A 27,335-nucleotide genomic window follows, 5' to 3' on the forward strand; every position below is an offset into this window, starting at 1 on the left:
GCATGCTTTTAGTCTTGGTTAGGCAGATCTTACTCAGAGGTAGGGCTTTTTTTTTTTTTTTTTTATTTATTTAATGCTCTTTTCCCTGTTTTGAAAACTGGATTTTACAAGTTTTTGTTGCGAGAACAGAAGGGGCAGCATCTGGCTTCATGGGCTGAACTGGAGGGCTGGAACTGGGCTAGAAGAATGTGTTTGGATCGTGACTTGTGATGCAGATTTTTATTTACTTTATTTTTTTTTAACTTAAACACCATTTTTTTTTTACTAGCAAAGCATAGTTGGCTGTACAGTCCCCACTTCCTCTGAAAACCCCTGAACTCCAGCACCCTTGGAAGAAGAATTCTACCAAAAGCAAACAAAAAAAAGTAAGACGTAAATTTCACGGCTTATTAGAAAGTAAACATCTCTCCAGCAAAACACAACCCACCTTTTCTTCCACTGCAAACAGCTGGCTTAACCCCCCTGAGCACGGAAAGGGGGGAGGAAAAATAAATAAATAAATAAATAAATAATCTTCAATCGTGGTGGAAGCCTTGAGGGTTTTAACGTGATTTCCCAGTGTCCGTGCCGGGGTCGGGGGGAAGGTCGGGATAAACCCGGAGCAGTGGGGCTGTGCGGGGCGAGGGGCGCGGAGCTGCGCGTTCCCCCCCCCCGCCGCAGCGGCGGCCCCGGAGTGCTGGGGGCGGGCAGAGCCGCGCTCGCCTCGCCTCTGCTTTTGGAGGGCGGGGGAAAGAAGCGGCCGGGTGGGGAAGGGGGGGTTGCTTTGGGTTTGGGTTTGGAGCCGGGAAGCCGGGAAGCCAGCTCGCCAAGCCTTACGCCCGGGGGCGAAGTCCCGGTGCGGGGGCAGCCCGCCCTGTCCATCTGCCCGGCGGGGCGCAGAGCCCCCCCCCAAGACCAACTTTCCCGGCCGGCCCCAGCATGAACCAGACGGCCGGGGTGACCAACAACGTTCGCTGCTCCGGCGGCAAAGGGCCCAAGGTAAGACCGGTAAACTGCCTTGCTCCCCCTGGCTGCTCCCGGGCAGCAGCCCCGACCCTAAACCTGTGGCTGGGAGCAGCTCTCCCCGCCCCGGGGCAGCATCCCTCTGGTCCTGCACTTCGCCAACTTGAGCATCCTTCCCTGGCTCCCCCCAGCTCGGAGCTCACGGCCGGGTTCACGCCCTTTAGGCTGATGCTCCGGGAAGTGCCGAAGCGGGGTTGTAGGGAGCGAGGATGCTGCGGCCTCGTAGCATCACTGCTGGACCGGTCCCGGCTGGCGCTCCTGCTTCTAAGGGGTTAAAATGATGTGAAGGTAAAGATTAGTGCCGGTGTGCTGTGTGCGGGCAGGTGCGTCTGTAGCTGCTGCTTTGCTTCTTGCCACGGTGCGTTTGCATAGCCAGCATCTGGAAGAAAAAAATAATATCTGGGATAAAACACCTGATTGTGCGCTCTGCTGAATCCGACAGAAATGGAATGGGGTTCTCGCACCTGATTCAGATCAAATTTGCACTAGCCTTTTCTGGTATTAATGAGCATGGCCCTTGCGTTTGCCTTTACAACACTGGTATGCTGTAATGTTAAACGAGAGTTGGGTAAATTAGCTTGCCTCTTGTAGGCAATTCTCTTGATGCTTCTTCTACAACTCTTCAAAGTGTATTTCAATGTTTGTATTCCTATTTGGGGGGGATTTTTTTTTTTTGATTTTTTTTCCCTAAAGATTTCAAATGCCTTTGTAAGGCTAGCATTTTGTAGAGAGACATTTCCTTGTTGGTTAGTGGGGTGCACCATAAAGAAATGCAAAATTTATGTTTTACCAAAAATGGTGCTGTTAGCTTCTTTTTTATTTTACCTCTTAATACTGGCTTTTGCATTCTGTCTTCTAGACTTGATGTGGTGGTGATGTTTGAAATGCAGGTTCTGCTGCTCACCTGGTTGGCAACGTCCCGTTTAATCAGTACAGCCCTGCTTGTGAGAGTTTGCCAACTCTTAGGCACACTGATATACCCCATACCTCTCCTGTAAAATGAATTCAGTTAGTCCTCTTTTCTCATACGATGTTTAAAGGATTAAACCCACTTGTCCTGCATCTATGTGAGTATTAAAAGATGGTACATGGTGAGGGCTGTGGAAGTACACAGATTAGATGAGTCTGCTGAAGTTATTTACTTAGCTCCATGACTAATCATATATTTGAAGTGAAACCCATTCATAAGCAATTTGCATAATTCAAGGGCCTTAAACTGAAGGTCCTCCATGGATCTTGCCTGTAATTTCAAAGTTGGGCCTCCTTTCTTTGGACTTTCTGGTTTTCTGTGAGTTTTGGGTTGAGCAGGTAAGGTTATTGCATGTCAGTAATAATTTATTTTATCAAGCTGCTGACCTAATGCTTTAGTGCAGAAGGAAGAGATGAAGCTCAAATGTGTGTATTCTTAGCACATGATAACTGATACCTTTGTATTTGTCTTGAAGGCATCCTCATCTTATTTTCAGACATTGTAGTACATGGATATTTTTTCCTTTGGAAATAAATATATATGTTTTTTTCAAATCAGAAGATTGAAATGATTGATGGTTTCAGGTTTTTAATTAAAACACAGTAAGCTCCATGGATGACTGATTTATTTGCAAGAAAACCTTGCAGAGCTCAGAAATGTGAGCATATAAAATAGAACCAAAAAAGAAAAACATCTGAAAGAGGTCTGTGGTGGACTAGACAAGAGGCAGAATAAGTAAGTGTTTTGTGACACTGACTTCTGAAGCATGGAGATGCCTGTGAGATGTTTAATGTCTGTTTTGCCGGGGGGGGGGGGGGGGGGGGGGGGCGTGAGGAGGGGAAGGCTAATAATAATAATAATTAAAAAAAATAAACAAACCTAAAGTCTCTGGCTTTCCTATCTCCTAACTTTTAAACTCACTGGCTAACTTTAATCAAAATAGACAGAACCAGAGAAGCTTTGCAAACATCAACTTTCTACAAGTGGCATGGAAATCAATTGCTTCGTAGAGAAGAATAACTATTTAACCTGACCAGGGGAAGAGGCAAGGAGAAATCATCCCTTGTCTCCACTTGCCCTGTCTCATCAACTCAGTCATCATGTGGATATAAGTACAACATGGGCTGCCTACAGACCATCCCGGGCTGCGTAGAGGTTGGGAGAGAATGGGGGAAAGGAAGAAGTGTTGAGTAAGCTCCCGAAAGAAGTGGATGGTTTTGGTAGGAAAGCAGTAGTGATGTGTGAGAGCTGGGGTATTTGCAAGAGGGGCTGGGTTGTGCGGATAGCGTGGGATGCATTGCAAGTCAAGTGCCATTATTTCCACTGCTTGTGAAATAAGTTGTTCTTTTTCCTTCCCCCAAAATATATTAGCACATTGTGTCATCTTAAGAGCTGCAATTGCCGAGTCACCAGGGCAAGGTCACTCTTCTTCCTGTCTTCACTTGATTTTTCCTCTTGCTAGGCAATAAGCACTCAGGCTCCAACTTTCCTCTGAAAGATTTACAGCTTTACACAGTTGTGATGAGCAGTGGAGACAACGTTTTAGAGAGGGATACTGTTAAAGGCCTTAAGTGACTAGCTTGATTGTAATTTCAAACTGTAGTAATGCATGCCCACTAAAACATGTATGGTTTACAGACATTTCCATGTAACAACTTTTACCTGTTTTAACCAAGATCTAGCTCTGAGACATGAGTGGTTTCTATTGAAAGGCTGCGATTTGTTTGTTAGAGAGAACTATTTTTGAGAAATAGTTGGTGTACATACGGTTTCTAATGCTCTTTTTTTTTTTTTCCGCCTATGACTAATCCCATTGCCTTTCTTAAGAGAATTTGTGGGAGGAAGGAGAGTGGATTCACCCCAACACTGCAATGAAAATCTTCATTGTAGGAACATTTCTGACATGTTTGGGTGCTTGTGGTAGTGAGCCCTAAACTGCTGAGAGTCTGCACAAAACCAGGCAGCCCTCTTGTGTGGGCCAGGAGCAGGCTTCAGCTCTGACTAAGGAAGTGAGCGCTTTTGGAAACATGGTTCAGTTATTCAGATACTGGCATAAGAATTTGGGGGTCAGTTCCCAGCTGTCTCGTTTTGACAGATTTCTTGAATGAATTAATGAGGGCTAGCTCCATATGGGGACTCAGGCACTTCAGCACTGCACATTGCAGCTCCTGGCTCTTGGCTTCTGTTAGCAGTCCAGAGCCCCATGCCAACCTACACAAGGCACAGAAGTTGTCTTAAATCTCGCTTCTTTTCTGAAATTATTACCAAAGTAGATGCTGTGAGAAGTAACTATTTCATATTGACACTCCCAATTTCATCTATTTTGAGGGAGGAAAGTCTACAGAAAAACATTGGGAGTCATTTCTTTCTTTGGATACAGTTCTGGTCGGGGTCATCTATCTGCGTACAGTGAGCAAGGAGGTATCTCGGGGAGCAGGATTTGTGGATCTGGTGTACTTTTAAGCACTGATGGGGATTCAGAGTCTGACCAGCTCCTGTACTCCAGGGAACTGCTGTAGCTAAAGGAGGACAGGCTTCTGCACAGCAGGAGCACTCCTGTATTCCCCTCTTGGAGAATGGCCAATGCCTGTTCTTTGGAGCAGGGAAGGAGATGGAAAGCCTCAATGTCTCCAGGGGAGAGAGGGATGCACTTTCTCTTTACTTTGTGTGAAAATGCATTTAGCCAAACCGTTGGCTCATATACACATCTGGAGGGGATGGTTTGAATCCCCCAGTTTTGTGCAGCAGCCTCATGTGAAGATTAGTGTGTAATGGTTGGCACAACACTCCTGCTGATTCAGTCTCTTTTGATTTCTCTCTGGCCATCTCTTTGAATGAATATATCTGTGCTAGCTGTTTAGCGTGGAGCTCAGTCTTAGACACAGTCAATGTGCATCTTCTGGGTCAGGTTTCCTACCTCTGAGACATGTTGTCCCATCAGATATTGGTACAGCTTAGTTGGTGTACACCAGTACACAATGTATGACCCCAGTAGCACATCAGTGACAAGAACCCAAATAGCCTGCGTGTGTTCTGAAGGTAATGCTTTTCTTTTGATACCTGAATTGCAATGTTTTGTTAGACATTTAAATCTCTTTGTGGATCTAGGCTTTAACCTCTTCCTGATTCAGATCCCAATGAGTGGGTTGGAGGTGAGTGTTTTCTTCTCATAACAGGAATGATAGGAATCACTCAAGCTCTACGGCAAAAAGAAACAACACTGGGATTAAATTGAGTAAACGGTGTGTGTTTCCATTGTGGGTTTCCTAGGTGTGGCTTACAAGACACATTTTAGGCTACAAGAGATACTGAGCAACCACCCTTCCTCTCTTGGCTTTATGTATGTCTGCATATTAAGAAAAGCTCATTGAATCAAACTCTTGAGGTTGGGACATCTGCCTCAATAACTGTAACTTGATTTTTAATCAGCACTAATGAATGCCTGAGGATAGCAGCAAATCATTTGGACAGTCTTTTTCTTCTTCTTCTTTTTTTTTTTTTCATTTTAAAGAAGAGACAATTGTACTAATTATCAATATCAGTATGCAAGACAGTGGGTATGAAAACAACTAAATGAAGTAATTTAAAGTCTTTGTAAAAATAAAGTACACTGAATTATGATGAACTGGAAATACAGTTTTGATTGTACCCTTGGTTGCGCCGCCATTATTTTGAAAATCACAAAATTAACCTATAAGAGAAATAATTTGTAGTTTTGGGGTGCCCGTACAGAACAGAATATTTGCAAGGAGTTCAAGGGGCTGATCTAAGTGGGCAGTGCAGTGCTCGTGCAGCTGTGGTCAACAGCTCAATACTGCCCTTTAAACAGGATATGAAATATTTTTATTTTTTTTAAATGTTGCGTTATTCTTTAAACCATCCTTTAATAAGAGATTATTTCATCTTTACTTCTTTACTGGGTTAATCTAATTCTCTTCTCTTTTACATGAACTATTACCCCATGTGAATTTCACTGATTTCAGTTGAATTACTACTTATTTATGTTGGTTTAATTGCAGACAGATTCAATACCTCTAAATTTATGAAAGCAATAGAGCCACAGCATTTCTAGCACTCCTGGATGCAGAAAATGAAGATAAAGAAGCTATGGTAGCTCCTGTGTATTATTGCTGAAGTGGAAACAAGTTCAATTTTACTTGCACATTGCATTTTACTGTGTGGGGGAAGCTGCCATGTATGGGCACAACTAAGGAGTATATTTATGAGTTGTCCAATTTTAATACTGTAGTGGGAATGGAAAGTTGAATTCTGCACCCAATAAGTATTAAAGTAGGACCTGCTGTGGCTGCTAGGGTTTTAAAGCATGATCAGTCAGCCATCTTCAAAACCCAGCCCTGCTTGATGGACAGTCCCTTAAGAAATCACACTTCCATCTCAAGACATCAACCTTTCAGAATAGTCTAATATAGCACTGCACGAGAGCCCCAGCCACGATCGAGGCCCAGCCCTGCTGGATGCTGTAACCCCATATAGACAGAAATGGCTTTGCCTCAGAGAGTTTACACTTGAAGTTGACAATAGGGGCAAAAATCTGGGATAAGAGGAGAATTACCTTGTTTGTGCAGACAGTGAAGTAAGGTGCTGAATATAAACTACCAAACTTACCAAACCTAGTAATTAACTGAATACTTAATACTTTACTGAATTTCTCTATCATAGACAAAGAAGGCAAAACTAGCCATTATCCATTTAAGATCCAGTCGGCACATGTGCTCTCAACATCCCACCAACATATCCCTCTCTAAAAAACGTACTATCTCTTTCCCAGCATAGGTGTCAGCAGGAGAAAGTTGGGGTCAATGAAAAGGGAGAAATTTATTGACTTGGGAAATCTATAGACTTGCTCTGTCCGTTAGGAAGCCAGGATTTAGTCTGGCTACTCATGGAGAAACATTTATTTTGTACAAGGGGTGGAACTGTGTAGTGTTGATTTAACTCTTTCCCCTATATCAGTTTTTACAGATCCTCTATCTACTGTATCCTTTGTGGGGGATTGTTCACAAATCAGCAGAGGAAGGCAAAACCTGCCAAAACTGGGAAAGATGAACTGTAAATGAAGAAAAAATGCTAGAGAACTTCAGGGGAAGTGTTTGAAACTGTTTTTGTCACATTCTCACTCTTTCTTGTAAACTGTAAGTTCTCAGTTGGCAGTATCTGGTGGAAGCGCTGAATTAGTGAGAGATGTTTTGCTTCTGTTGATGTAAATGGAAAGACTTAAGAAATTTCTAAAACCTTAAGCAACCCAGCCTTAAGGATTTTAGGAGTATTGATTGTGGGAAGTTCTCAACCACATCGTGTATTATTTCAGACAGTGAAATCTGCTTTCTCTGTGGTTCTCCCTGTATACCTGATGGCTTTTGCCAGTTAATTCCAGGCATATTCCCTTGAGTGCTTCCTTTCACTGTCCTAGTGCCAGCTGTCCTGTAAGGTTTCCATCAACAGAAAATTTTGCAAGGAGCATGACGGCAGGTTCAACACTAGAAATTTTGGTGGAAGATGCGAAGAGCCCCTTTGAAGTACGGGAAGACAAAGGGAGATGGCCAGGCTGACTTTATAAATGCCTGATGGATCAAGAACCTCCTGGTAGGGGTCACACTTTCCCCAGATGGAGGAAATCCAACTGCAAGATGCAACCTGGGGAAGAACTCGTGCAGTGCTTGTTGATGCCACTCATTTGTGACATACCAAATGTATTCTGGGCGATGGGGAGTAAAAGGAGCAGGGTTGGTTGTACTGTTGTACAGGTATGCACCCTCAAGGGTGTATTTTGCCTAGAGTAGCTGTTATTTCAAGGTTTTCGAGGCGTTGGAGAAGGACTATTCTTTCACCAGTAAATGCTTGCCAGGAGCATTACGGTAGGGCTGTGAGGAGTTTCCAGCTGTTTGGGGGATTTTGTTCTCCATATCTCTGCAGTGCCCTCAGGTGAGGGCAGCCCCAAGCCCTGAATCTGAATGAGCTCTGGGGATCTGCAACATCAGAGCCATCCTGCTCTGGGTTTATTTGTGGGTGCTGCTCTCTGCTGCTGTTTTTCATCTTTAATGAGAGCTGAACACACCATAAAATTTTATTGAGTGTTTATGCTAACAAAATTAACTAACAGTTGGTGCTTTAAAAACGCAGCCGGAGCTATGAGTGCTGTAACTGGAATCTGCAATGGCTTTTTAACTGGTGTAGGACAGGGCAAATGTGTGAGCATCAATGTCATTTAACTGCAAACCTCTTTATATTAACCTGTTATTGACCAGAGCAGTTTAATAGAAATTTCAAGAAAATCTTAGTGTGATATGTGCTCAACCCTGCCCCTGCCACCCACCCCCCCAAATAAACAAATAAATAAATAAAAAATCCAACAACCAACCAAAAAAAGGCAGCCATAGCTGGAAGCTACATCAAAAATGTGGGGTTAATTTAGAATACCAAGACCAGTGGGCTGATAATCAAAATAAATTAGCTTAGCAATTTCAGTACTTAAGTGCTTAAGTCAAATAATAGGAAGAAGATTTATTTTAGCATTTTGACTATTGTGTTTCCCAATAAAATAGATATAATATCATGCTGTGAACGCAGTATGGATCACTTGAGGCCATTGACTTCAGCAAGAGTACAAAGAACCTCTAGGCTATAGAAAAATAAGAAAAGGGATTAACTTCAGAGGCAATTTCTTGTTCTCTGGAACTCATTTGGGTTATTTCTATATTGGTGATGCCAAGTAAACAGGAGAGACATTTGCCTTATTTATTTATTTTGCTCATTTGTTTATTTTCGTGCATCGTACCCACACCTACTCTGGACAGAATTCAATATTTATGATCTTTATATTATGCTGGGGATTTTTAATGCCCATTTTAAACAAAAATATCTAGATTGACATGCTGGGACATTTCTTTTGTAGATGAAATGGTTTGGTTATCAGTCAGCATTGAGAAGAATGTATTTACCTAGGTATTGGTAGGGCTAATTTGCATTTCATGGTGTTGCCAGAAATAAAGTTTGGTGTATAGACTTGTGTAATGCTAAAGGAGAAGATCTTGATTCACGAATTAAGTCTCAAGTTGCACTGGGATGTTGGCCAAGTGATTTAGGCTTTATGTTTTTGCATTGTCACTTAATAATCAGCTGGGATCTATGATAAAGGCCAGACACTGCTGCCAGCAAAAAAAAAATGCCCCAGCCTGCTTTTAGTCTCCCAGTATAGGCATGGTCTTGGTGGTCTACTGTGAAATCACAGCAGTCAGTAGTAACTGTTCCATACCAAGACTGGGGAAAATATTCTGTCCGTGCTTTAGTTTTTTCTGTTGCTAAGAATATGGATGAGCACTTCCTTTGCATGGTCTGCCAGCTCTTTCATGGAGGACAACAACTTTTTAACCCACTAAGTGGGGTTTCCCTTCTTACCATTGGCCTTATATTACTGTGTTTAAAATCAGAGATTTTAGGAAATATTAACATTGTTATGAATATATTCTCCATTGTGTTCAGGCATAGGAGGGACAGCAAGACAGAAGGATGCTTGATCCCTATACTGTGAAATGCAAACCTTGCTCTGGTAAATGTCCTCAGGGGAACCTTATGCAAAGGAGCAAGTTGAGCTTGGACACAACATGCATGTGGCGAGAGCATGTCAAATTTCAGCTTGTTTGAAGAGGAGATTGTTAAAATTAGGAAATGGTGGGGTAGCGAGAAAGAGAGCATGTATACTAATTTCTGGGTGCTGTGCCTTAGAGTAGGCAAAATGAAATATGCTGTGGCAAACCCAAGGTTTTTCCACATTGAGAGCCCCAGGGAGAGTGTTGGGAGGTGATGGAGGTGGCTGGTGCTGGGCCCCTGTCAGCTCGGCCTGCAAACTGAAAAGGGGCAGAACAGCAATGTTTTGGGGTGAGCTAACTTGCTTATTTGCAGATGGCATCTCAAATTGGAATGCTAGGAAGAGGTTTAAATTATGGCAGACAGATGTGTGCTGCTGCTAATTTACTGCTACTCAGGGCAGTAGATACACCATATGCTTTTTTTTATTTTATTTTTTTATTTTTTTGATGAATTAGTTTATGCTTCTAGGCTTTTGACTCTTGGACTTCCTCTTAGCATCCCAACATCCTAGTGTTTGCACTTCAGTGCAGTATTTCTTTATCCAAGTAAGATTTTGCAGGATGATGACCTCACACAGAGCCTTTGCTGCTGCTTTAACTGTTCCCCGAAGTGGAGGATCAGATAGTTTTTCAAAAGAAACAAGTCCAGGAAAGGTGCAGCAGCAGGGACTCGCTTCAATGTTATTTCTATCACAGCACTCCCTAGGAACACTGGTTGCATATTGGGATCCAATTGTACAAGAGGCTGTGCAGCCAGAGAGCACAATACTGCTTCTTATCAAAGCACAATACTGTTCCATCAAAGAGCTTACATTTTAAATTTGTTCACTGGTTTAGGGATATCCCTCAGACTAAGGACTTTATTCTTCACATTTTATTCTTGCTCTTCAGCATTGATTTCAGTGTGTGATCCCATTGATTTTCATGGGGCTTCTCTTAGGCTGCTTAACGTGAACCAGGGTTATATCTGGGGCCCGATGAAAGCACACAGTGTAATGCATTTTTCTCGACATGCTGTGTTGCCACACTGCCAGTCCTCGTCTGAGCACCTGTGGCACAGTTAATCTGCCAGCAGAGAGGCTGCCAATGTCTTTCAGTCGTTTACAGGGAGTGTAGCCACTTGTTATTGTTATGGATCTCTTTTCCACCAGGTCAGGACTAGCCTTGGATTTCCCAGGCTCTCTTCTGTGTGTTCTCTGTATCTCCGTATTTTCTGATTTGTTCCCACCTCAGTCACTTGAATTATGCTGACATTCCTAAACTCCCTAAGGCTGCAGATATGTTACAGTGCATATCTGCATCTCCTGTGTCTTTCACTCCTTTATTTGGGGTTCACTCTTGCTTCCTTCCTATACTTCCTTCCTATACCTCCTCTGCTCCTGCTGGTTTTCATGGCAGGGAGGACACTGAATATTCCACTTTACAAAGAAGTTAATTTAGTTCTTGTGAATAAAACCAGCTAGTTTTCCTTTAAGTAGTAAGGAAAATTCAAGGCCAATTGTGTTTTTTTGTTAACCATTTGTGTGAAATGTTGCCCATGAAGGATATTTAAATTGTTAATAGACCAAAGTACACTGCCATTGTGGTTTATCCAGCTCATGGACTGACTCAGGTTGAAACACAGATATCTTCACATGAGCTACTGAAAAGTTAATTATGGTTTTTGATTGCTACAACATGGGCTTTTAAGAAGGTTTTTGAAGCTGCTGCTCAGAATCTGCACCTAAAATTTGGAGCCACATGTGATCATTATAGAGCTGATGAGACATATAGTCAAGGATGAAGAGAGGAAAGAAACTGTTTTTGGACCCTCAAACTCTGTATTCATAGCAATATTTCAAGTATTTTTTTCCTTGCCTCTTTCCTTTCCCTCAAAAAACAGTAGAAAACTTCAATTTTTATTACTTTAATGGAAAGAAATCAATGCTCTGAACCATCATAATATTATGATAAAAATACTCAGTTACAGTATGTTGCTGTCAAAGATAGATTTAAGTGACTCCAATGGTTAGCCTTCCTCAGGTACTTCCCTTTGCTAGCTTCATTTCATTTTACAGCATATCTTTTGCATCAGAACAAAACTGATTTCTATCTGATGTGGAGTAGCTTAAAGAGATGAAGATTATTCTGTTTGTTGTTGTTTTTGTTTATTTGTTTTTGAAATCAGAAGAGGGAGGTCCATGTCTAAATTTCAGTGTTGCCAGCAGAGGCAATGTCTCTAAATTTCTTGTGTACTGATGAAAGAGTTCCCAGTAGAGAAAGAGTGTAAAGCATGAAGTTTATTGAAGAACATAGTAATGAAAAACTGTGGCTCCTGGTGCTTAAAAATTTAGTGATTGTACAAAATGAGGCTTTTAGCACTTTAAATTATAGTTTGTAGAGACATTAGCACAAATGACATTCTTTCTGAAAAGCTCCCCTCTTCTAACTTCCTTGTAAACATTTATTAGATTTGGGTTTTAATATGAAGATCATCCAGAAGAAAAAAATATCAATATTTTAGCTAGAATCTGTCACTTTAATATACTTTTCTACTATAGAAACAGAAACTGAGGAGTTAGGGGAAAGCTGGCAAAGTAAAAAGTGGTCCTAACAGCTTTGCCCCCCTCTTAGCAAGTTAACCAAGACTGTAACGCTCTTCATGTAAACAATGATTGTATCCAGCTGAGAAATTTGCAGAGGCTGAAGCAGTCAGATGTACCCAAATACTAAAAATGGGTTTAGGAATGTACCCAAATACTAAATGTCAAAGCAAAGGCAATACAATATCCCTTGTTTTGTACAAAAGGTACCTACTGTCCCATGAGGTGCTTGGAAGCTGGTTTGTATTTGCTTGTCAGTGGTTCCACTGAGTTGACATCACAGTGTTTGCCAAAAAAAGGTTTCTTTGATGGCTGGGAAGGTTATATTGGTGCATCACTGAAAAGACAGCTTCTTTCTAATGTATAAATGTGAAGGAATTTTCACATTTTGGCTACATGTTTAGCTATGCTGTAACAGCTCTCCTAAGCATCACTATAATAGCATTGCCAAGCATGAAATTTCACTTATTTTCCAAGGTTTCCAATTTCTTTTAATAAAAAAGAAAATCAAATAGTGCTCAAGTTTATAGCCAGTATTGGTGCAGAGATGTTCCATTAAAAGGTGGAAAAATACCATCAAAATGATGCAAGGATGTTTACTTGAGTCCTCAGGAACTGCAGAGAGTGTTTCATTCTAACTAGGTAATCAATGTAAGGTGATCCTTGAAGGATAGGACTCAATTTAAGGATTACAACACCAATGTTTAGGTTTGTGATTTCAGCTCACATGTAATTTAGGGGTGGGGTTTTTCTCCATTATCACTATGTGAGATGTGCCAGGTATCCTTCCAGCTGCTGTACCATGGGAATACAAATTTCCTGCAGCTCCTGTGTTGTGTTTACCATCATCGACAATACATCTTGGAAGTCCTGGGACATCTCAAATGATCCTGGCCACTTTCACTTAGGTAGCTGTATTGGATTGGCCATACCTAAATTCCAATTATAGTCACTGCGACACAGTCAGTGCAATGCAGCTAACTGTAAGGTCACTGTGGGCCCGCTGGTCCCTAACTTTGACTTTTTTGACTAGATTCTTGTTGATTATAACAGGAGTTTAGACACCTGGTATTTTATAAGCACCTAAATTTAGGCATCCTAATCTCAAATTTCAACCCTCTTGCAGTTGCAGCCTTGTCCACTGTGTTACTAACTGTCTGTATGGATGAGAAAAGATGGGAAGAATTTTGGTTTTAAATTCTTGCCTGCCATTTCCTAAGGGCCAGGACATTTCTTGTGGGTCAGGTTGGAGGGCTACGTACTACAGTGTGATTAGCATACCTCTGATCAGTTTATCTATAATAAGATCTTGGGGAAAAATGACTGGTTTTATTTTCCTAGAATTTGTGGTTTGGAAAAGAATGGGTTATTCTGATCAGACTAATTGTGGCAGGAAACTTAGATTGATGTTTACACTTCAATCTTGATAAATCTTTGGAGAGAGATCCTCTTGTTTGGAGCAGGAGAGAAAGGATGTTTACGTGAATTGTGAAGTAGTGTTTGTTGTTGTTGTTATTGTTTGTTTACCTTTTTTTTTTTTTGGAAAGGTTAGACGAGACAAGCCAATCCTTTTGAAACAGGAGAATAAGGGTTGCAAAAATGCTGATATCAATGAACAGGAGATTTATGAATCTCTATGTGGAGATGAAGGCAGATAAAACCGGCAAGGTTAAATCATGCTTTGCCCGTAATTGTGAATGTGATATCAACATTGGTCTCTTTGACTGCAAGCTCCTTTGGGAGCCCTGCAGGGCACGGTGAAAGAGCTGGTCAGCTACTAGCCAGGCCATGGTTTCTTTGGCACAGCTGCTCCCTCCTCAATTGCTCTAAGAACCAAAGATGGGGTATTTACTGGGTGTTCAAAATTAGGGCTAGGTCTCATTCTCCACTACATTAACATGGTTTTAATGCCAGCATGGAGACATTTCCTTTAGTCCTATTACCATAACCTCACTGGACTTAATTCAGCACATGGTTGATGGTAAGGAAAAGCCAGGCTGTGCCAGTATTGCTAACATCTCTTGGTGTATTAATGATATTATTATAGCATCCTACCCTGGTTCATTCATATTTATGACATCACTCCTAAATTATTCTGATATTCAAGATGAGCAAATGTTTGGAAGGTTGTTTTTTGAGGGAAATATAGCTGCCTTTATTCTCATTTTCTGTTCAGTAGCTTTGGATTGTTACAATGGAGTTTTCTTCTTCAGCTGTACTTTTTAAAGATATGTTTTCCCATTTAGAAATAACTCTTCAGCTAAGTGAAAATATAATATGTAAAAATCATTGGGAAAACATCATTTCCTAGGGAAACGTGCAAGCTCATTGGAAAGTTACTTTCAAAACTCTCCCAGAATTTAGAGACATTATCCTTAGAAGGGAGGGGATTAGGAGTGAAGGAAGAGGCAGTTATCTGCTAGGATATTTCTGTGGACTCCATTGGTGTAGTGTTTCAGCTTCTCAAAATCTCTAATGAGATTTTCTTCAGATCACTACTGATTACTGTTAAATTGGATTGGATTACATTAAATTCATGTTACTCCAGTTTTACAGACAGTGCAACTGAGAAATGATGACAATGGATTTTTGAAGATAGTTTTATATTATATATAAAGAAAGATGACATTTTGTGATCTTTGCACGAGTGTCTGCCATTACATGGGAGATGGGAACTATTTGTGGGATTTTTCTTTTTTGCTTTTGAGAATCTCAGGGGTGCTTTTGTGAAACTTAGGCCACATAATTTTGAAGCTCACCTAACCCTTCTGGGATGCCCTCTGCTGCAATCTGTGGAAGAGCAAAAAAAAAGAATCCAGACTTCAACACTGTATAATAATAAACCAACCACTCATTTATTTGCCCTCTGGCTGGCAGAAGGAAGGTGTTTGCACTCAAGTGGTTCAGTGACATCACTGGAGACTACCAGCCATTGCTGCTTTTATCCAATGCCCAGACATCTCTGGAAATATAAGTATTCAATTTCTCTGATTTCATTAGGGTTAGATGTCTAGATACTTCAAGAACTGTCACCCTATAAAACTGCTCCTGAATAGTTTTGACTTGGGAGTATTCACTGACATCAGAAATAACAGATGGTTTCAGGTACTTGCTATTGTCCTGATAGTTCTGGCTCTTGAATTATTTTTAAATAAATTCAGATAAATGAATGGCACTTGTAAATACTATTTTTTATGTACTGAGTAGGGGGAGCCATACACAAAATGGGAGAGGATGTAATACCAAGATGCTGAAGCGAAATTTTACATGCCAAGTCCACAAGTGCTATCAGCTTCACTGCCTCTGGAAATAATCAAGGTTTGCCATGAATGAGTTGCATGATGTCAGTAGTCCTCGGATACTTATAGGCACTAGATCTGACAGGACTGAGTTACTCAGGGGCCTCTATATGGCCAAGGACGATGGGGATCTGAGAAAAAAAATATTTCCAAGTGTCTACCTAAATCACTGAGGGATTGAATTGAGAAGAGGTTAAGAAGATGCCTACAACACAGATGAGATTCAGTTTCTCCTGTTGCAATATTTGTAGACATGCTTTAAAAGAAAGGCATCTTGTGGGGAAGCAGCGAGGCCTGTCTTTAGTGGCCTTAGTCTTTAGACTTCTGAGGTCTCTGTGTTCAAGCCCAGGTTTTTGTTTACTTGGACTCATACAAGCTGCACTAATCAACAGATTACTCTACTACTCCTTAAGAAAATTGAGAATGAGATTTTGGCATTTTTTCCTCCTTGTAACATCCCTTTTTTAAAATTTCCTACATTATTTAAAGGAGAAAGGGCAGTGCAAGTTTTCAGAATACATGCATGCTTAATATTTTGTAAGCTGACTTGTATCCTCCTTCCTTCTTGTGGCTTGAAATTAATTTTAGATTTTTAGAACAGTGATGTAAGCTATTAAAGTCTTGCTGTTTAACCAGGCACAGTGCTCCCTCTTCCTTCAGACAAAGATCAGAAAGACAGCATACTGAGAAATCCTCGGTGGTTTGGAATAAATAGCATATTTTATTGAACCACCAGAACAAGAGTGTTACAGTGGTGTACCATTGGTGTGCATCATCTTTACTTATGCATTGGCTACGCTCATGAGTTAATAGCCAGCAAGAATTTACTGCTATTTATCTGTCTCTCCAAACTCAACTCTGGCATGCCATTCCCAGCACAAAGCCATCACTTCTCCTCCCCTCTGGGATGACCTTTGTGTGGGAAGTCAAAGAGAAGTTGCTGTATTTTTGCAGCCAACATGGCTCTTCTCAGCAGGGCCCTTCTTATTCACTGGGTGGCTTCCAAACTTCGCAGCCCCCTGCCAAAGCAGCTTATCAAGCAATGCATGTCCATGTTTCCACCTCAGTGAGCTCTCTATGCTCTTCATTCTTCATAGAGCACCAGAGATGGAGATCCTGATCTCCAAGGGATCAAGTCAAGAAGTTTTCAGCGCCAGTGACAAGTAGAGGCTGATGCCTGAAGTGCAATATCAAGAACTCCACCTACCAATTTTCTTCCTATACTACTTTTAAGGCTCTTTCTCTCCATCTGCCCTGGGCCAAAGGTCTCAAGCCTGGCTGAAAATCAGGACTGTTCTGGAAAATGAACACTGTTGGTTCTGGCTATCAGAGATCTATTCCTTTTTTTTTTTTTCTTTTCTCCTGCTCTGTCGTTTCAGTTCAGTTTGTGATAGTACGCTTAACACTTTTTGTGGGAGGTTTGTTTGTTTTTGAGATGAGAACCTATGTCAAACTATCCTTGTATTTATTCTCTTTAGCTTTTCAACTCAGATATTTGAGGCCGCTCATTGGTAGTTTTAATGGTCAATATTTGCATTCATTAACTTCTGTCTCGGCCTCAGAGGGGTTTGCGTTCCCAACCTGAGATGCCCCCTGTTAGGGACCTGTTTCCAGAAAAGCTGTAGGGCACTACAGGAGAAGAATTAGGTCATTTATTTCACAAAGTTATGTAGTTGCATATCACTTTTCAAAAATCCTAACTGTATATACATATATTTCATTGTGGATTCATTTATTTAGATATTAAAGTCTTCAAAATCTCTTTCATAAGAGGAAAGCATTTACCATGACATCCATTTCATCCTGCCCCTTTCCATCTGAAAAGGCTCAAGTTGTGACCTGTTTGGTTATCAATTACTTCTGTAATTCTCATTCAAAGTTCATTTTGCAGTGCACTGCAGAAGAAAAAAAAAATGAGGGGGAAAAAAAAAGAAAAAGAAAAGACAGATTTTATATGCTAAGGAGAGTACTTCAGACAGAAGCAATTAACTGGCATTGTACAGCTTGTACAAGAAAATCGGGAGATGTGAAGTGAGGATTGGTCTTTGAAAATGTAGGTAACAGGCAGGGCTTGAAAGACTGATGTTGTAGCAGAGTGGGTGGAGAGCATAGTGATTTAATTCTGGGTCCTGAGCAGCTTCCTTACTGCAAACTGAGATGAAGACCTTGTTTCTCCCTGTCATCACATTCACAGGGATGGGGCAGGTTTGCTCTATGCTGGAGGCAGCCCAGAAGTCTCTAACATAAAGGTAGTGCCCATCTGTATCATCTCTGTTTGTCCGAGAATTATATGTGACCAAATTCTTTGCTGGAATCAGTGCTGCTGGGGTCAGTGGAAATGTGCCTACTCACACTAGCAGAAATTTTGCACAGCTCCATCATAAGCAGACAGATACCCCCAAACAAGGCTTATGTATGTGCTAAGAGCTGAAACTGATTGACCCCAAGGTGTCCGGGGGGGAAAGGGCTGCTTGGATCTGCCTCAAAGTCCAATCGTTCAACACATGAAATGATAGGATGGAGAAAAACATCTAATGCCTCTGAAGACTAAATTAGTGGAAAGAATCCCACTCAAGGAGTAGCAGGGTATATAGATTGACCTCACTGGGACTCAGGGGCTCAAATTATCTTTGAGCATCTGGGCATCAGTCCAGTAAAAGCCAGATTTGTGTTCTCTACAGCAGATTTTCCCTGGTTCTTCCTGAAATAATGCATTTCTGGGGCACATTTTGTTCATATGAAATGTTGCTAGGAAAGCCAAGATGGAAATTCATAGATACCTTTTCAGACTGAAGCAGCTGGGAGCTCTCTGTCTACATGTAACTTTGCTAGCACCTCTTTTTATTTTATTTTATTTATTTATTTACTTATTTATTCCAGAATCAGAAACCCACATGTAAACACAAAAGCTCAGGAATGTCATGTAAATTTGTGACAGTACCTTACAGAATGGCCAGACCATAAAGCAATAGGCAATTTACTTTTTCTTCAGTGCAGTTTTTCACTGTGAAAGGAATTATGTGTGTCCTTTGTTTAATACATAAAGTAATTCAGCATGCTACTGTATGCTAGAAATCAGGGATTAGCTCAGGCTGTAAAATTCATTTTTACATTCATGTTTTTTCCTGTCTGATTTTTTTTTTCCTATGTGGCTAGTGATACACATGGAGAGAGCAGGGTTCAAGCACTGCCTGGCTCAAAATCTGATGGGTAATCGGAGGACTCCTTTGCCCCAGAGAAGTTTTGGGCTCCTCTGTCATCTGTCCTGTTTTATATCCTCTCTTGAAAATAAATCACTGGTGTTCTAAATACTCTATTCTCGTCATTTTCTGAGTTAGTATATTTTTGCAGGTTCTTCACAGAGATTTGTGGTGGTTAATTGTGCAGGTTACTTGCTTAGGAGTGGCTGACCTGGAGACATTACATTATCTGCAGAGTCTGAGCTTGTTTTGTTGTTGTTTTAATTGCTCCTTCTTAACTTTTAACTTACTCTATATTAAGTGTGGACTGCTGACAGGTTCAGGTCAGGTGATCTCAAAAGGCAATTTGTATTAACCAAACCTGTGCTCTTTTTTTTCTAGAGATGGAGCTTTGCATTTTGGGAGCTAAATTCTGCAGGTTCACTGCCACTCTTGTAGGAATTTCTCCAGCTTCTGGCATCTATTTTATTTGAGGATTTAGGTTTTAGGTAGATGTCATTCAGCAGTGCTAAGTTGCCACTCATGGGAAAATTTCAGCACCTGTTTGAAAACTGCTGAATAAAATCAGGTATCGTAGCATTTGAACCCATAATACAGGCTGTCCATGCAACAATACAGCTAATGGAAGAGCAGAGACTTTTCATCTCTCACTAGTAATGCTGTGCGTTAGCCAGTGGTTCAGTGCTGAATAAAAAGGCACAGCTTTAGTTGAAATATGTGAAGGCAGAGCTCTGCTGACCAGTCTTGAATTTTTTCTCCAGCACTGCTCTTGCTCTAAGCATGCAGATGTGGATGAAAGTGACCCATGCCCCTGCCACACACATAAATCTGTAAAAAAATGTAACAGAGATTTTTCTGCCCTCATAATATGGAGAGACACCCACTTCAAGTCTCACAGAAACAGAGTGCAGGATCTGGTCTTTTTTTCCTGTTCGTTTAGAATTTTTACACAAGGAGCCAGAATATGTAAAAAAAAATCTATAAAGGATGAAGTTTCAATTCTGCATTTTGTGTGTGTGTGTGTGTGTAAGTCAGTTGCTGAGACTGGAGCTGATTAAAACTCAGAATTTATCTTTCCTCCTAAAATTTTGTCAAAATCGATATCATTTCGTAAACAGAGCTGGTTTTCTCAATCTGGCTTTTCCTGATGGAAATCTGTTCCAGTGGAAATCTTCTGCCAGACCTCGTTGAAGAACATATGGATCCTAAAACTGCTGTGACTGAGGAATGAGGCAGTTGTCTGCTTGTGAATTTAAAAAATAAATTAATAAAACAAAAAAAAAAAACAGCAATAAGAGGAGCTGCTGGTTTGGGACTTATCATCTCTCTACCCACCTCCAGTTTTGTTTCTTGGTCTGAGCAGAATTCCTGAGCACTGATCTTCGTTTCTGAGAAAACAGTTTCAGCATGTATATGGCAACATACCTCTCTCTGCAGCAAAAAAAAGGATCACACAAAACCAGGTTCAAGAAACATTAAAATAATGATAATAATAATAATAATAATAAAAATATTTTATTGCTCGTGTTGGAAAGCTGTAAGCCTGTAACAAGGATATATTTGAACTGAAGATGCAAAGCCTACTACTATCAGGGAGCTGAGTGCACTGTCAGATAAACAAAAACAAACAAACCAAAACACTATATGAGGCAGCATATTTGTAGCAATGTTCAGAGAATATATTCCCGGTAAAAGATAATCATCCTAACACTTATCCCTCCAGTGCATGTGCTGAATTAAATAATGGAAGTGTACTTTCTTACAGCAAATATATGTATCATCAACAGCAATGCTGAATTTGGCTCGCTGGCTCTATTCAGTTCTCTTAATTGTTCATATGAACAGTAGCTCTAATACAGTTAATAAAGCAGGTTACTGTTCCTGGGGTTTTGCCAACTTCTGTAGCGTATCTCCCAGCAAGAGCGGTCAGCAAAAAATCCTCAAGAAGTAGCAGTTCCCCAGGGGTCTTGGCAGGGGTCTTGAGTTAATATAGAAATGTCACTGCTGCAGTAATAAAGCAAAGACGCTTCTTTCCCAGTACTGGCATCCCAGATGTGGTTCCCACATTATCTAAAATTCATGGAAATTAGATATTTTTAGCACTGTGTTCATTAATTCAAACAGAAATGGAGTCCCAAATAGTAAGCAAATATTTTTCAGCTTTCATGGGCTCAGTTACATCAGTCTATTCTTAGCTTATTCATTCCTGGTTGTGATCAAACTGGATTAAGATGTGCATTCATACGTGGTGACAAGTTTGACTCAGTGCTTTGAAAGGTAGGAGGATAGTTAACTGATTTCTATAGCTATCAAAGTATTTGATTGTGATTAGCAATCAGAAGCATGAAAGGAATTTGCTGCAGCAGGGCTGAATCTTTAAATAATGCCGGTACATTTCCCAAAGCTCACCGAACTGGCCTCTGTGGTTAAGGCAAATGCACTGAGTTAGAGATGAACCAAAGGAAAATGTGGTGTTGGAAACAAAAGGGCAAATATATTTTGAGAAGGCATCTGTCACAGAATTGCTTTGCAGCGCAATGAGTTTTTCATTAGGTGTGTGTTAGAAGATTTTTAAACTGTTCTGAGAGAAAATCCCTGCTGTTTATCATCCCCCCAAATAAACAACAAATAATGTCCAAAACATGGAATCAGAGAGGCACAGTGTTTTGCTCACTATCCCATTGCAGGTCAGGGGCAGAAGGGTGAGGAAGGTTTGTAAATCCCAAATTCTCTTTGTATAGACACTGCAGGCTCTTCTTAGTAGCTGCTGTCTGGCAGAGAGCAGTAGGAGCCCCACCTGGCTTTCTTAGGATATTGTCGATCCTGAGAGCTGTTCCTGGTGGGTGGCAGGGATGACCTGGGTGCCTCTGGCTGCTGCTGCTGAACTCAGAAATAGCCTGGAGATGTAGCTTGGAGCAATTAAGCTGTCTGTTTTGCAGGTGTGCACATGTTTGTACCCTGAGCAGAAGCTAGAAATAGCTTGTTAGGGGAGGTCTTTTACAGCTGACTGCTAATCATGGTAAGAGATTTTTATGTGCCTAGTGGGGATTATCTACATTCAGTGTGGGGAAAATGTCCATCTGACAGTGCAGAACAGATTTCAGCTCAGCTCTGGAGAAACGTGGATGCTGGTCTCATCCGTTATACACCTGAGGGCTCTGCTTAAAATCTCTAGGTAAGAAAGTGGCCATCACCTTAAATGTTCTCTGATCTCTTCTGGACCATGTCCATTAGTTTTGTGTCAACAGAAGCAGGGACTGAGTCATCTGGTATAGCCTGAAACCTGGATGCCAGGCAGCTGGCTAGAAGTCCTGTGCCAATGCAGTACAACTTGTTTCTTTCTCTACTACACTCCTCTTGTCAGAGCACTTCTTATATTAGTGCCCTGTAATCTGCCAGCAAACACATTTGGATCAAGTGTTAGTGGGGTTGAATTAATTGTCCCTGCTATTCCCAAGTGGGGAAGTACAAGCAATGCTGTGTTTGTGGAGGCACAGCATGCCCTTCTCTACCACTACATCCCTATGTAGTCTCTTCTGGTCCTTCTGGAGAGGTGGCAGGATTAGGGTACGTGATGTCCCTGTGCATAACAGCTTGCATACTTCTGTTCCCGTATGCTGATGGACTGTCTTGACTCCAGTAGATTAAATGTGTCTGGGACAGTTCTCAGATGCTAAAGCCATCTGGCATATATTGCCTTCCTCCATATTCCTAACCTCTTGGAGCCTCCCCAAAAGGGTGCAAATTGCTTTTTGCAAAGGGACAGCACCTGTGTTAATTCCCAACCCTCATCCAGGAATTGCTTGGGAGACTGATAGCATGCAAAGGCCAAAACTCTTCCTGCAACCATGTTAACAGCTTAATGTCATAAAGCTCTCAGGATGTGCATCCATGAATGGTCTTTGACACCAATCATTTTTTTAACACAGGGACACATGGCCCTTTCCCCATTTTCTTTCGGGAGACTGGTTTCACCATCAAGCCCCACAGTAGTGGGTGCAAAAGGGGCAGGCAGGTGCCAATATCTGTGAGGCTTTAGAGAAGAGAACAGTGTTTTCTTAAAAGCATGCATAGATTTCTCGTTTCTCCACATGGCTCCAAGCTAGGACTGAAATCCAGACGAAAAAAACTCTCCTGAGGTGTTTCACTTGCTCTCACAAGTCAGTACATAGCTTGTTGGCATCTTTAGAGAATGGCAGAATGAAAGGATTGAAAATGAACACAGGCATCCCAAAGGCACCTTGGCTGATGTTCAGTATCTTTTCCAGGTTGCCATTCTCTTACTTAGGTACAGGAGGCACTTGGGCAGAGCTCCTTCCTTAAAGACCCATGAATGGATAGTCTATGTGTCAAAATGCAATTTAAGAATAAAAAAAGCCCATAATAAAAACATTTAATTCCACGGGATGTAGAAGTAACCCAGGAAAGAAAAAGCATAATAATTTTTTAAAAGATCACAGGCTGCTAAATTACTTTGCAGCTTCCAACCATCTGGGGAGAAAAAAAAGTATGTTCTTCCCTGCTTGAACTGATGAAATGAAACTGAAGAAACGACTGGGTTTTGTATTGCTGGTCTGCATATTAATTCAGAGCCCGGAGCTGGTGGATTATGCATTGACTGAGCAGAGTTAGCAGAGCATATGTGTTGAGAACTTGCCTCTCTGATACTATTTGAACGATTTCATCCTGATAGAAATGGTTGCCCAATGGCATGCACAGATGGCTCGCTACAAGAAGGACATCGAGGTGCTTGAGCGAGTCCAAAGAAGGGCAACGAAGCTGGTGAGGGGTCTGGAGAACAAGTCTTATGAGGAGCAGCTGAGGGAGCTGGGCTTGTTCAGCCTGGAGAAGAGAAGGCTCAGGGGTGACCTTATCACACTCTACAGGTACCTTAAAGGAGGCTGTAGCAAGGTGGGGTTGGTCTATTCTCCCACGTGCCTGGTGACAGGACGAGGGGGAATGGGCTAAAGTTGCGTCAGGGGAGGTTTAGGTTGGATGTTACGAAGAACTTCGTTACTGAAAGGGTTGTTAGGCATTGGAGTAGGCTGCCCAGGGAAGTGGTTGAGTCACCATCCCTGAAGGTCTTTAAAAGACGTTTAGATGTAGAGCTTAGTGATATGGTTTAGTGGAGGATTTGCTAGTGTTAGGTCAGAGGTTGAACTAGATGATCTTGGAGGTCTCTTCTAACCTAGATGATTCTGTGATTCTGTGATTCTCCTTCCTGGGGAAAAGGGGCATTATGTGACCACAGTGTGTGGGAGTGTGCTCTTGTTTCTCCCTCTGCTTCCCAGTAGCTTTTGAGTTCAGCAGGGCAATATCAACCAGATCTGATGAATGGACCAAGAAGCTTCATGAAAATCAGTGGCTTCGTAGAGGAGAGAGGCTCTTCTTGTGCCTCCACCATATATAAGGTTGCAGTATGGGTTTGTTCACTGTTCACAGGACACTGGAAGCACTGTATGAAGGAGGATTAATAGGAATAATCAAGGGGTAAGTGTCAGCTGCAGATGATACCTGGTTTGACAGCAGAGAACCTAACCATGAGTCATGGAGCTATGGAAAACCAGGCTTTAGTACCTCTGTTGTACAGAGAAAACCATGTTATTTTAAGGGCTCTGGATCACTGAGAAATAAAGAAGACACAGCATTCTGTTTAAGACTTCCAGAAAGTAGCCCATCAAAGAAATAACTAGCAAAGAAACTGCCTTCTAGATTGTGCTGCTTTTCTGAGGCAACAATACTACGGTGAAAGCACCAGGTCTTTATATCTTCCTTTGAATTTGTGGACATTCCTGTTGTAAGGAATGGTTGGGCCCTTTCTGGATAAGGAACAGCTATTTATGTGAGGATTATCTGTGCCATGTTGGGGTTATGGACCTTTTGTAACACAGCCCAGGTTCCTTTATCTTTTTGTACACATGAAAAGATAAGAGCTGTGTCCTGGCATCTTTGCATGAAGTGGTGCTTTTTTCTTTGCAATATCTTTTGCATATTTCGCATCCCATATTCCTGAAACTCATCAGAGTACATCTGGGTACAAGGGAGGTGAATCTGCCAATTAGTCAAATGTCAAATAGAAGCGATATTTCATTTAAGTTATTCTGTTGTTTAATGCATTCGTCTTCACATTACTCCTGGAAGGTAGGGAAGTCCTCCTAGCCCTCTTCTGCAATTGGAAACGGTGACACGAAGAAGTTCTTGTTTTCAAAGTATTTCAGGGGGCCTCTGCTAGAAGGGAGATTAGACTGAGGCTTCTAGGCTTATTTCGAAATCTGTGTAAGATCAGCTTTCACTTGAGGTCTTTACTGATTGTCTGTGACTAGCTCCAGAGTTGGGTTAATTTGACCAGGGCAGATGTGGGATTTTGAAACAGCTTCTACTGTAACCTTGGAGAGATGATGGATAAAACACAGAGATGGTTAGGAGCTGTTCATGTAGTCCATTTGTATTTGAGAAGAGGCAAGAATTTAATAAATAACCAAACTTTCGGGCTGACAAACCTCAATAGATTTTTTTTTGATGAATAATACCCAACTTTCAGACTTAGGTCTGTCAGCTGTTGTCTTTTGCTGTTTGTGAATTTCTCATCCAAAATCTTTTTGTAGTTAATAATTCAAATTTTGCAGGATTTATATTCACTTTGTTTTCATCTGCAGCGCATTCTTTGAAAAAGCACGGGAGCTTTCCTCGATATGATAACCGTGGCTAGGTATAATATACCCGGAGAGGTCTTATCAGTTCCTTACAGTGTATAGAAATTATAGTAGTGCTTTTGATTTATGTTATATTATCCTAGCAACCACACATTCTGTTTGCCACCTTCATTTCAGCTGCATATTGGACTAACAGCTTTAGGGATTTTTTTATTTTTTATTTTTTTTTCTCACAGTAAAAATGCTTAATCTCTCAAACAGCTCCAAATCACTTTCCTGGTCAGTGTGCTAAAGCTTCTCATTTTTATCACAGTTTTTCTTTTCTTAGTATTATTACCATTTTTTTTTCAAGATTTATTACTTTCTCCATTTTTGCATAAGCTTTAAGCTTAACCACTTTATTTATTTAATACTTGCCTATATCTTTTTTTAGATTTGAAAGGCCGACAAAGACACACCATGTTTACTTCCTATTGGTATTGCAGTCTTACTGACCCTATCCAAGTCCTTCATTCAAAGTGAATGGTGACACTCAGAAGTTACCAAGGAAGCCTTTACTCCATCCACAATACTTTCACTGTTTGTGCTGCTGTTGAATTTCTGCTGTGAATGCCTCAAAGGGAAAATAGCATTTCCCCCCTCTCGCTTTCCAAAGGGAAGAGAAAAACCACTGAGAAGAGTGCATTTCTCTTGGGAGGGTGTTAATTTATCATGGTGTTCTAAATTTATGTATAAACAAATGCTAATTTGAGAGCAGGCAGCTTTTATAGTGACAGAGCCATCTGTAGGGGACCGATTCTAATTTAATTTTATTATTTCTCTTTCTATTTCTAGAACACAACTATCACTCACATCTCCAGACCTCTGTGTCATTAAATAAAAAAAAAAGGAAAAAAAAACCACCAAAAAAACAAAAGAAGCAAAAACCAACAGCAGACACCAGGCTCCTGACTATATCACTGGGGCAGGTCAGGGCATATATAGCTAAGCGTCCATCATATGGCATACTGAGCAAACGGGGCCTTTGGTGACAGCAGTCTGAGCCTGGCTTGGGCTTTGACTGGTTTGATTCAAAGGGAAGCTGGATCTGTTTCTGCATCTCTGTTGTCTGTCTCCATCTCTTCAGTATCATACAGCCTTGGGGCCAGATCCTGCACATATGCCTGTGCTTGCTTTGGGTACACGTTCACGCCATAGTCAGCATGAAGGCAGGTGGGGCAGGACCGAGCAGGCACCAGAACACACACTGGGGCTAACGGGGAAGCACTTCTCTTGTGTGAATTGCTTCAAAGGAATTTCTTCCCATCCTGACCTCTCAGTGCCGTTATTCATGTCCACAGGCACAAACTCTAAGGCTCCAGCCTGACAAACATTATCATGGAAGGCACTAGCATTAGGAGAGAAACTCCTAATTAGGAGCAAGTACTAGGGAGTGAGTTAAACCTGAGTTCCGTCTTCCTGTGGCCTTTAATAACCTGACCTCATGTCTTGGACAGGCTGGCCCAGGAGCCTTTTGTGAGCTCCTACTGATCATGAACTGGAGGCTCCTCACTCCCATTTAATTCACTGGGAGACAAACTCTTTGAACTTGTTTCAACACTGAAGCAGGTGGCAGCCTTGGTTCAGGTGCAGATTTGAGCATCAGTGGTGATGAACACAGATGTGTGTGTATTTATTTTTGTTTTAAGTGGAGACAAGAAAACAAGATTCTCTTTCATGATCTATCCAAAACAATTGTGATGGCTTGTAACCTTCCTGAGCTGATATAAACATAACATCAGCTCCCTTAGAAAATGCACATTAAGCATGAAAAGCTACAGAGTATGTAACAAATGGGAGGAACTGGGTATTTTAACACAGTTCCCCATTCAGAAACCTATGTCGATCAAGTTAAAGGCTTTGAAAAGTTGTCTTGCTTCTGGGGAGCTTTCAAATAACGGGATTTATCACTTTAAAATCCAGCTTGTAGGACCTAACACACACACACACATATGCACGTGCGCACACACACACCAGCTTTTT

General features: G+C 41.3%; 1 protein-coding gene across 1 annotated transcript in view; it reads left to right on the forward strand.

Moving 5' to 3' along the window:
• Positions 1 to 747: 747 nt before the first annotated feature.
• Positions 748 to 27,335, forward strand: part of DPP6 (dipeptidyl peptidase like 6) — a 553,890-nt gene continuing 527,302 nt past the window's right edge. The window contains exon 1 of the mRNA XM_048062457.2: positions 748 to 978. Within this exon, the coding sequence (XP_047918414.1) occupies positions 919 to 978 (60 nt within the window). The 5' untranslated portion in view covers positions 748 to 918. The remainder of the gene's footprint in view (positions 979 to 27,335) is intronic.

The sequence above is a fragment of the Anser cygnoides genome, chromosome 2 (genome assembly GCF_040182565.1).
Source record: "Anser cygnoides isolate HZ-2024a breed goose chromosome 2, Taihu_goose_T2T_genome, whole genome shotgun sequence".
NCBI classification, from domain to species: domain Eukaryota; kingdom Metazoa; phylum Chordata; class Aves; order Anseriformes; family Anatidae; genus Anser; species Anser cygnoides.